Genomic DNA, 11,910 nt, shown 5'->3' on the forward strand with positions numbered 1-11,910 from the left:
GGCCTATTGACGGCATGCCATTAGCTAGATTTGAAAGCAAAACTGCAGTGTTGTTTTTCACTTGAATGCAGCAGTCAACATCATGTATCTTACAACTGGTGTCTGTGTGTATATATAGCAAGAGCCCTTAACCTCTCTAAATCACACGGCCTAACAATACTCTTAATATCACTTTTTGTAACACAAAACTCTAATGATCATGACCATGTTTCTTCAATCTCTCTCCCTGAGAAAGGCTAGTGTCTTTCTTTTCTTTTCCTTCCTTGCATTTCCTCTCAACGTCTCGGCTCGACCGGCAACTTTTCTTCAAGACTTTAGAGTCACATGGTCCGATTCCCATATCAGGCAAATCGATGGAGGGAGGGCTATCCAACTCGTTCTAGACCAATATTCAGGTCACACTTTTCGTGGGGTCACTAGCTAATTACAATAACTGGAAATCTTGACAAATGATCTAATTACAATAATGTTCGACAAACTAAGACTTGTTACAATATTTCAGGATGTGGGTTTGCATCCAAGGCCAAGTACTTGTTCGGCCGTGTTAGCATGAGGATCAAGCTCATCCCTGGAGACTCTGCTGGGACTGTCACTGCCTTTTATGTGTGTAGTCCATGTTTTGAATTCATGATTTCATATACTACACTTGCATGCTCATTCAAACGTTGAAGTTTCATTATTTCATTTGATTTTTGTTTTGTAGATGAATTCGGACACCGATGCCGTTCGAGATGAGGTTGATTTTGAATTTCTGGGGAATAGGACAGGGCAGCCTTACACGGTTCAAACAAATATCTTTGCTCATGGAAAGGGTGATAGAGAACAGAGAGTTAACCTGTGGTTTGATCCTGCTGCAGACTTCCACCTCTACACAATTTTCTGGAACCATCAACATATTGTGTAAGTTCATTGCAAAATACCCATTATTAACTTTTTATCGGTGACAGAGCAACAGGGCAGCCATTTTTTTATGTTCAACTGTTCAAGTGTTGAAGTTTTCAACCTTCAATCATTAATTTTGTAATTGGGAGACTATACAGAGTAATTGCACTGTTAATGGTATTATTGCTGGTGGGGATTGCAGGTTCTTCGTAGATGATGTGCCTATCAGGGTTTACAAGAACAATGAGGCGAAAGGAATTCCATTTCCAAAGCTCCAGCCTATGGGGGTATATTCAACACTGTGGGAGGCCGACGATTGGGCAACAAGAGGTGGCCTAGAAAAGATTAATTGGAGCAAAGCCCCTTTCTATGCATACTACAAGGACTTCGACATCGAGGGATGTCCGGTTCCAGGACCAGCAAACTGTGCTTCAAATCGTGGAAACTGGTGGGAAGGTGCTACTTACCAAGCCCTCAACGCCATGGAAGCTAGGAAATATAGATGGGTCCGTATGAACCACATGATTTATGATTACTGTGCCGACAAATCCCGTTATCCGACTACACCACCAGAGTGCGTTGCCGGTATCTAGTTTGCGACAATCAACCAATCCATCAAGCAAACCAGTACATAGACATTGATATCGTATACTTGAATGTCTTTCCTACGCCATTTACGTACAAGTCCTTGTCCCGGTACTCTCCTATGTTGTGCGACAAGAGCCATGCATGTAAAAAGGGTAATAAATCATTCCTGTGTGCCTATGTGGACCACCCGTTCTAAGTTTATTCTTGGAGAGGGGCCAAAAATCAAATAAAAAAAAGTCAATATCTACCTTGTAATCAAGCGTGTCTGTATATGATGCACAATATTTTGTGCCTATAAAAAAAGCTTGTCTATTATTGTGCGCAAGGGTTTTGATTTTCAAAGGTGGAGCAAGAAAAATCTTGCCACTGTCTACTTAAAAAAAAAAAAACCAAAGGACATGGTAGGTTCATTAAACCTTCAATCATGATACAAGCCGACAGAGGAAGAAAGAATGGAAAGGAAATGGCCGAAGGTGGAGTACGGCAATCCTTTTGAATTTTTTCTGGCTCTTATTACTCCTACACGAATTGGTCCCCATCTTTTTGAGACCCTCTTGTATGATCTACAACAACATGATTCACATGGCCCATGAGTAACCCAGAGAGTAGATGGGGTGCTTTACTACGTAGCATGAACATTACTCCTCCACTCAAGCATGAAAGCCTGAAATGCTTCCTCTTGAGTGGATTGGATCTTGTCAGAAGAATCGATTCATGGATTGAGGTCTATTGCTTTTGTCCCCTCTAATTTTCTTTCTATCAAGGCCTCAACGCTAAATCCACGTTATTTCGAGGGATTTAAAAATTGGATTCATACGTGAAAATGTGAAATATGTGCCCCTCCATTCAAATGCCTGTAACGTGCATGTTTCTCAACTAGCCTCGATCCCTTTAAATGGTAAGGTGATAGAGAAGGAAGCAAAAGCCAGACAGGTCAATATGAAAGCGATCAGGGGAACCCTTCCCCTCTTCGTGCCCCCCCAAGACACACAAAGCTGGTAGAACTACGGACTATTCTTTGGCCAATTTAATCAAAAGCCAAGTGTAAACTAGTTCACTATGGCGTATCTGCAAACTTTAAGCATTGCTAGGTGCCCATCAACTGTTGTTGTAAGAATGCGGTTCCTTCACTCAATGGTTCAACAAAAACAAAAAACAAAAAAGTCTACCAGTCAGTGCCAATAGACTGCAGCAAGAAGCAAGGCATATATATCCAAAGTGGCAGATCACTCATCGACAAGAAATTAACAAGATGCTAGGTTTAGAGAAGATTGGATCATTTGGCAGCTTTCAATCAAGCAGTGAAAACTTGTGATCAATAATCAACAGGCCAAGAGATAAGGTCAAGGACAGGAAATAATGAATTGAAAGTTGCATATCATTGCTGTATCGCAGGTCACATTAAATGAAATTGTGGAATATATAAATGAGTAACAAAAGTGGTCCCTGAAATCACCATAGTTTCTCACTTTAAGAGTTGATTTTTCAAGAATTGGCAGATTTACTAGGACTTGCGGGAATGGAGTGGTCAGCTGAGGAATTCGTTGTCTTACAAAGCAATGAGATCATGTTTAACAACAATGCTTCCTTTTATCGTACAATGCTTTGAAGACCTAGACATACTTCTTTTTATCATTCAATTTGACTGCAACAGGCTCGGAACAGTACGGGCAATTACCAAACAGGACATCAAACGATCTGCAATGAAAAGATGCAAGAATCCACAAATCATTTAAACCCCAGTATTTAAAACAATCAGAGAAAATAATAGGTCGGTGTGGATCTTCTCTATGCAACTTAATTAAGAGGAACAAAAACAAAAACTAATTATCAATGCTTTTAATGACCCTATCATTTCCTGCGGTGCAGATGCTCTGTTAAATTTCCCCTAGTAGAGCAATTAAAGTTGAGATTTACCTTAAATGAGGCCACCACAAATTGTAAGTAGCAACCATCATCACCAGTGTCGGCAACAAATTATGCTGTATCTTGTCACTGAATCTAATATTTACTCTTAACCATCAACCGTGGTGATAGGTCAATTATTTCATAGTACTTTTTGAAGAACTACCGATAATAAAGTGATGCAGAAACGTCAAGAAGATTACCAATAAGAGAGAGACCCGATATTGAAGAAAGTAACATAAAAAAGATATACTCAATCTTGAAGAAAACTCAATTTATTTTATTCAAAAACTCAACCATTCAATAACTATGTCTAAATGCTTATTTATACATACCAAACAAAAAAAAAATAGAAAAAACCTAATAAATACTAATTCCATATGGAAATTTGAATCCTCATTTAAGGGTTAATTTTATTTTATCCCCTAAAGGATATGGATTCTATCAATTTCTTCTCAAAAGTTTGTTCTTTATCAATTATTCTATGATATTTCATCCATTTATTTATAAGGTCCTTTCATCTATAAGAGTAATTGATTAAACAACTTAGGAGTGTAATCGATTGAGAATATACTTTTGAGAAGAAATTGATATAGCTCATATTTCAGGAAGTAAAATGAAATTGACCCTTAAATTTAACTACTAAATTATAAATACTAATATTTTTAAATAATAATAAAATCTAGAATGATCATTAATATTAAAATTTCTAATAAACACATACCAATTCCATTCGTTACTCACTTGCCCTTCATCCCCATTCATTTTCCCTTGATTGGAAATAAGATAGACTTCTTAACAACAATACAGAAGGAAGAACAAAGTCATTGTGATTAACCTTTTCTTTAAACTCTTCAAGGATAGAATTTTCAATTTGTGGTACTTCCAAACCTTTCTTGTACAAGATCCAATGCATTAAATTCTTCATCCTCCATGTCTTACACATCATGTATCTACATGATCTTAATCTCCTCTAACAATTTTTCTCCGACGCATTTATCTACTTGTTTTACAAATTCTGCTTACTTCATAAAATGCCCAACATCGACTGTGAACTAGTCAAATTTATCGTTCAGGTTCTGCCTTAAATTTACTGTAGTTGGTTTGCATAGTTTAGACTTGAGTAGCAAGAAAAAAATAACTTCAATAATTTTGGAGATCTAAGTGTTTACAATCAAAAGAGCTTATTAACCGAATGTTGTGACAATTAAACTTTTCGTTTTGAATGATAGATGATATTTAAGGCTCCCATTATCGTAATACATTGGTAACTTTTCTATATCTGTGAATAGGATATCCACCTTACAACAATTTTCATAAAAACAAATGTCATTAACCTTAAATAAATCTGGAATAGCATGTCTCATTTATTGAAATTGAACGAAAGCCAACTCCTCAAACATAAATATATTCTCCAAATAACCAAAGTCATAAAATATTTCATGTGATACAATCACTTTGATACGATTAAAAATATATGAAAATCTAACCAAAAACATTAAACTTGGCTTACTTTGTTCCTGAAGTCTACTTCTCCGATCATAATTCCATTGGTTATGAGGATGGCACTTGGAAGGTTGATCCGCCATAATCAAATTGATTATTAACCAAAAAAAGAAGAAAAGAAAAAAAGAAAGGGATTTTATTGTGCCTCTCTTGTTTTTCATTCTACCTCTTCTCAAACAACACTGGTTTACTCAGTTTAACACTAGTTTACTCTACCTCTTCTCAAACAACACTAGTTTCCTAGAATAGTATTGTTTTTCATTCTTTTGGCTTTTTTATATATATAATTTTTTTTCTTCAATTTCATCCTTTAATATTAGATTTACTAAAAATTGAACTTCATAAATTTCTCACAATTTACTTTTTATGAGGTTATTCTAGTCTCATAACCCGGACCGCAAGTTTTAGGGTTAACTTGATTTTTTTTTCCCTTTTTCTCATTGACTTTTTTCTCAATTTCATTCTTCAATCAGATTGATTGGTAATTAGGCTTTATGATTTATTTCGGTTTACTTTCTATGAGGTTATCCCATCTTATAACTCGCATCACGAGTTTAGTAAGTTAACTCGAGTTGGTTTTTTTGTGTTTTTTTAATCCATTTTTCAATATCAATTTCACCCTTAACATTAAGTTTATTGAGATTGAATTTCATAATTTTTTTCAATTTACTTTTTAAAAGATTATTTCAATTTCATGACCCAAGCCACGAGTTTAAGTTAACCTAGTTAACTCGAGTTTTTTTTTTCTAATTCATTTTTTTCTCAATTTTATTAATATTAGGTTAATTGAAAATTAAGCTTCGAAATTTATTTCAGTTTACTTTCTATGAGGTTGTTCTCGTCTCATGACTCGGGTTAGGGTTTGGCGGATTAACCCGGATTGACTCGAGTTGTTTTTTTTCCTTTTTTTAATCATTTTTTTTTTCAATTTTATCTTTCAACGTTTGATTGATTAAGAATTGAGCTTCATAATTTGTTTTCTAATAGGTTATCCCGGTCTCATAACCTAGGTCGAGGGTTTGGAAGGTTATTTTGGCTTGACTCAAGTCATTTTTTTGTTGCTTTTTTAATTGATGTTTTTTTTTTCAATTTTATCCTTCAATATTGAATTTATTGAAAATTGAATTTCATAATTTATTTTAATTTATTTTATATAGAGTTATCATAGTTTCACGATCCGACATATGGATTAGCAGGTTAACCCGGGTTGACCTGAATCGATCTAATATGTTGTCGTTTTGATATTTATAAAAAAAATATCATCTTGAATATTTATTTTGAGTCGAAATATATTTTTACTAGTAATTCGTGCTATTTTTGAACCTGTCAAAATAACCAGTCATATTAAATTAATCCCCACACAATTTAAATTTTTTTTCTACTATAAAAGTTTTTTTAGCAAATTGTATCCGCAAAAGTGGACTATGAAGATTGCTATTAATTGTTTTCGATCAAATAAAAATGACCGTGATGACTCTTATGATGACAACATTAAAAAAATAAAAATTGATTGAAAACGAGAAACAAAGTAAAAGAATTGATAATGAAAATTACATGTAAATTTGATTTTCTATTAATTTCATTTGTACTTTTCTTCAATCTAAAACATTCTGCATGGTTAGCATGTTGAACTTCTGTTTTTATTTTTCTAAAAAAAAATTTAATGAGCTATATGTATACATTTTTCTTATCGACTTTTAAGTGAATTTAGCTTTGTATTTTATTTTATTTTTATATTTTTTTCTGAATTTATTGTATTTTTTTATATCTATTCGAAGCGAATTTCATTTCAAAGTTAAATTATATATAAATATTTCGAATGAATCAAGTGAACTTTTTTCATAGAATTAATTGATAAACTAACTGCACTTTTGAAGGAAAATTGAAGTTTATAAAATATAAAGGCATTTTCTATAATTCTTAGATGGATGAAAGAATCTTCTTGATAAAAGAATGATATGTCACCGGAGAAATTTGATAAAGAACACACTTTTAAAAAGAAACTGATAGAACCCATATATTTTAAGGAGATAAAATGAAATTATGATAGAACTAGAAAAAAGCAATTGTAGGAAGAAAATATATGAAGAAAATATTTCAAGATCAAGGAAGACAAAATTATAGTGGAATAGTTATAATACCAAATCGATGTGGAATCACCAAGAAGATCACCACAAAGAGATACACTCAATCTTGTAGAAATCAAAACAAGAAAGATACTCGATCCTGAAGAACAAAACACAAGAGAGACACCCGATCTTGAAGAAAGCTCAATTTAATGTATTCAATAATCCAACCATTTCGTAACAGATGTTTAGATGCTTGTTTATATGCACCAAACCAAATAAAATATGAAAACCTAATAAGTTTTAATTCCATAAGAAAACTAAAATCTTAATTTAACTACTAAACAATAAATAATAACATTTATAAATAATAATAAAATATAGAATAATCATATGATTTTGAAATTTCTAAATAAACAGATATCAGTTCTTGTCGTTATCCTTCATTCCTCATCATAAAGTACAAGAAAATTGGAGGATCTATTATTGAAAGGACTCTAAAATAGACCTCTAAAACTTCTCGCTGGATCTTGTGGCATCGTCATATTTTAAAAGTTGTTTTAATTGTGTAATTTCAAAGGTTCGTAAACCTGGATAGCTGGTCCTACCAATTTACCTACCCATTTACATGTGCAAAAATGAACTAGAAAAGGTACCGAAGGATTTGGAAACAATCCATGATAGAGTGAGCCAACGCAGAAAGTTTCTTTTTTCTTTTAAAAATCAAAGTAGATGGTTAAGATATGAACATTTGGTGAAGTATTAGCTATGGAAAAAGGGCAAAAAGTGCAGCAAAGCAATCTCAACTTAAAATCACTCTTCAAAATGCAGTGAATGGGGACTAAAACCATGCTTATCTTATGTGAGACAAATAAAAGCCAGAGATACTAAAAAGTCAACGTATTGCCTAGTTGTTGTGATAGAGCGCAACCAGTTGAGACATGAACATTTAGTGGAGAAGTGTTAGATATGGAAAATGAGCAGAAAATGCAGCAAAGCAATCTCAACTTAGACCACTCTTCAAAATGCAGTGAATGAGAACTAAAACCATACTTATCTTATCTTATCTTATGTGAGCCAAATAAAAGCCAGAGTTACTAAAAAGTCAACGTACTGCCTAGTTGTGGTGATAGAGCGCAGCCAGTCCACCAGACAAACAGTATGGAAAGCCCTGCCACAACTGGTATTATCACATGTATGGTCAGTTCCAGCACCACTCCTAGATCCAAGCTCCTCATCTACATGAACATTTACAGGTCAATGATAAATGAACTAATTCAAAAATATAAACACTTCTACTTAGTATAGCATTACCGATGGGAAGGTATTGGGAATAACAGATTCCACATTCAACTTGCTGATCATTCTCCAGGACATGTGATGGTCTTGGTAGTTCAGTCTCCAAAATAAATGCAAGATTTTCAGGAAGTGTTTTATCCTTCATCCTGTAAAAATTAATCCAAGTGCATATGTATGGAGTATTCACTGATTGGTACAGTTGACAATGAAGTCACTCTTTTTCCAAAATGAATGATAATACTATCACTACTTCAAACAATGGATGGAAAATTTAGGGAAAATAGCGAACAGGCTACCCCTCCTTCCCTTTTCCCTATTGGAATGCATTTTACTTATTTGAAAAACACAAAAGAAAATCTCAACAATTGTACCCTGGTTATAATACTAACAGGTAATTGAAATCAAAATGCTAATCATAAACTGAGCAGACTCAAGATCGTACCATCGTTTTTTATTTCTTAGCCATAACTTTCTCACAGGGTTCACCACTGGACCAGAGCCCATAAAGCGACACCTATTCAAACTTAAGAAATTCATTAGAGAATGGAAAGCCAAGACTGGCTAGACAATAACATTGATTTGACAAGAAAACTTACTCTGGCAAAGATCTAGGATCTCTGGCATTTATAGACAACATTATCGAACAATCATTTCCTGGGGAAAGGTCAGGAAAAGGGGAGGAGGTTTTAATTACAACAAACAGGATTCTGTGTTACACTATTCACAAATTGTTCGATAGATACTGAATGGGCAAAAAATATAATCATATAGCTAACTTCAGATAGCAAAGCACGTGTATTTCAGTTGATCAACAACAGAAGACAAAAATGCGTGAACAAATAAATACCTATATCAATTTGGCGACAAGTTGTGGCGCGAGACAACTTTTTCTTGTTAGTGACACAAAGAGAATGATCAATATCCTCCAAGGTAGACCAAAACTCCTGAAGCTTTTCCAAATGCTGTTATATTCAGAAAGAACAATCTCGGTTGACACCCTTTTTAGATGTAACATTACAGAGTTATTACAAAGATCATGTCCCCAGAAGTCACATGAAAACTAAAATTTTCGTAATTGAAAACACAAGAAAAGAACCTGAGAAAGCATACCTCTCGGAACTGTTGCACCAAATCTTTTAATCTTGATTTTACTGACCATTTAACATTGAATATATATGGTACCTCCTGCAATAGTTTAAAAATGAAGAAAGTTTCAGCCTTGAAATGAAAGAATTCAAATAGCAAACAGATTATTAGGACCAACCGCAGAAACTGAAGGTGGCTCTTGCGGATAGGTTTTATCCAACTGAATTTCCATGATATGCACTCTTCCCTTCTTATCTCTGATACTCAAATACACAACAGGTTAGTCCACTACATGTTTAAGTAAACTTGAAGGAGAACCAAAATACATTATAATGCAAAACGAGATAGATAGTAATTGGATATTAAGAACTTATTCTATCCTTACGTAATGCGAAAACTAAGGAACTCTAAATCTCCACCGAAACGAACCAGACGCTCCCATCCAACTTCTTCTATCTGTCATATAAGAACAACGAAAACATTATCAACTCAACGCAACCTGAAAGCAAAGTGAAGAAAAGAAAAAACACAATCAGGAAATAATTCATTGACGTTAAAGTCAACCTCTGAGTAGACCAAGCGGTAAAATGAAGATGGATTGGCCAGCTCTTTGTGTCTTTTCTGCTCAATAAAATCCTGTAAGCCAAAACAAAATATTCGTTAGGGAATTTTATCAAACAGCTGGTGGGCTGACTTTATTTTGTGTACGGTAATAGAAACTGATCACTGGAAGAAATGGACGAACCATTCTAAAAGGGTTGATAGAGAACTCTACAACATCAAATTATCAGACAGCTGGTGGGCTAGCTGATTTATGGGGAGCAATAACCAGTCCTCGAATCCTCTATAAATCTCACGATTCGATCCCTTAAAGCGATACGGGTGCTTCTATCATTTCTGTGAACGAACTATTATCTAGTCCTTATAGTTTAACGAGACTAATTAAGTAGTCCTTGTAGTGTCAAAAACTATATATTTAAAATACAAATTATAACTTAGTCCTTCCAACAAAAAATTAAGTATTACTCTAAAAGGCATGGGTTTTTCACTATGCAAGACTCTACTGTTCATCATCTCATGTATCATTATGGATGATGGGCTATGCAAAATTTTATGTTTTTTTTTTAATTTAAGCCTCAAACTTTTTTTCCTGACAATTTAGTCCTAATTGAAGACCAATTAATTTTGATTTCTTATGAAAATATGTCATTGAAAGAAAAGGGACCAGAATGAAAAAGATATCAAACATGGTTGGCTTGCCATAAGTCTCGCAAAAGATGCACTTTCATTATTAAACTTTAAAAATCACACTAATTATATAATTCTAGTGCCTCAATATTTTTCCAACTTAATTTTGGTACAAAAACTCATTTTTGTTATTTTTTAGTCTCTGGTTGAAAGAGGAGAGGGAGAGGTCGCCAGATTCCAGCAGTAGAGAAAGAAAAGTGTTGTTGACCCCGATTTAAACCACTAAAACAGATGATATTTGTGTCAAATAGTTACATTTTATGAGAGAATTTCATATTAAATATGTTTTTACCTTTAAAGTTCATGAAAAACAAATATGAACTTGGGTTAATTTTTTTATTCGAGTTAATTTTGGTTTTTATGGTGGTTTATTAGTTTTTTTGAGCTCATAAATATGTTTTTTTTTTCATAGTTCCTAAAGTGTTTTATAGGTGTTTTGGGTAATAAAGAGGTTGAAAAATAGGCTTTTGAGTAAAAAACCTTAACCCTTGATTTTTCGGCCACCACAATGAACGGATCAAAGCAAATCAAACAATGCGTCATTTAATTATTTTTCAAAAATATTTAGGGTGGCAGTTGCAAACAAAAAAATAGTAAGCGGAAATCACGCGAGCCCTGATAAAATGGTTCAGGTGGGTTAGTTGTCTTGCTAGGCCCAACAACACCTAGTATTTGCTCTCTTTTTTTCTAATTATTTTTCTAAATTAATGATTTTTTATGGTTTTTTTTCTAAATTTTTTAATTAATATTTAAGTTAGTTTTTTTTAAGAGTTTCTTTTAAATAATAATAATTTTTTTAGTTATGTATTTAAAAACATTTCTGCTAGCAAGAAAGAATGAAGTGTAAGCTGCGGGGGTAGCATCCTTTATTAATAAAAAGCTTGTTTAGGCACTTGAGGGCCTAGCTGCTGTGGTCAACCGTGTGACTTGTTCCGTCCCCGTCCCGGGTTCGACCCTCTATGTGAACGTTTGTCACCCCCGCGGTGCCTAACCTGCCCCTGGGCTTCCAGGATGTCCAGTGGGCCGTGGGGAATAGTCGTGGTGCGCGCAAGCTGGCCCGGACACCCCACGTAAATAAATAAAAAAAAGCTTGTTTAGTAATATAATATTAATTATTTTTTAAAATACATTTTATTTAAAAATATATTAATTTTTTTAAAAAAAATTAATTTTAAAATCATCGTAATTTTACACCGCAAAAACAAACATCGGTAAACCAATTTAAAATGAGAACATGATCAGTCCTATACTACCAATCCATTCACAGAAAACTGTGAATATACACAATTAGAGTAAGATGTGATTGCAAGAATCAAAGTTGTATGTGATT

At 33.8% G+C, this 11,910-nt stretch overlaps 2 protein-coding genes across 2 annotated transcripts; one reads left to right on the forward strand and one right to left on the reverse strand.

The window, feature by feature from the left end:
• Positions 1–130: 130 nt before the first annotated feature.
• LOC133673130 (probable xyloglucan endotransglucosylase/hydrolase protein 6) lies at positions 131–1,795 on the forward strand. Its single transcript, XM_062093786.1, has 4 exons — positions 131–395; positions 503–603; positions 704–900; positions 1,085–1,795. The coding sequence occupies exons 1-4, from the start codon at positions 194–196 to the stop codon at positions 1,473–1,475; spliced, it is 891 nt and encodes a 296-aa protein (XP_061949770.1). The 5' UTR covers positions 131–193; the 3' UTR covers positions 1,476–1,795.
• Positions 1,796–2,830: 1,035 nt separating this feature from the next.
• LOC133673131 (uncharacterized) lies at positions 2,831–10,234 on the reverse strand. The gene is made up of 11 exons (XM_062093788.1): positions 10,078–10,234; positions 9,897–9,968; positions 9,718–9,788; positions 9,511–9,589; positions 9,357–9,431; positions 9,094–9,208; positions 8,843–8,900; positions 8,689–8,760; positions 8,262–8,392; positions 8,062–8,185; positions 2,831–3,168 (listed from the first exon to the last, which is right to left on the reverse strand). The coding sequence occupies exons 1-11, from the start codon at positions 10,078–10,080 to the stop codon at positions 3,084–3,086; spliced, it is 885 nt and encodes a 294-aa protein (XP_061949772.1). The 5' UTR covers positions 10,081–10,234; the 3' UTR covers positions 2,831–3,083.
• Between the last annotated feature and the right edge of the window lie 1,676 nt (positions 10,235–11,910).

Source organism: Populus nigra, chromosome 14 (assembly GCF_951802175.1).
Source record: "Populus nigra chromosome 14, ddPopNigr1.1, whole genome shotgun sequence".
Lineage (NCBI taxonomy): Eukaryota > Viridiplantae > Streptophyta > Magnoliopsida > Malpighiales > Salicaceae > Populus > Populus nigra.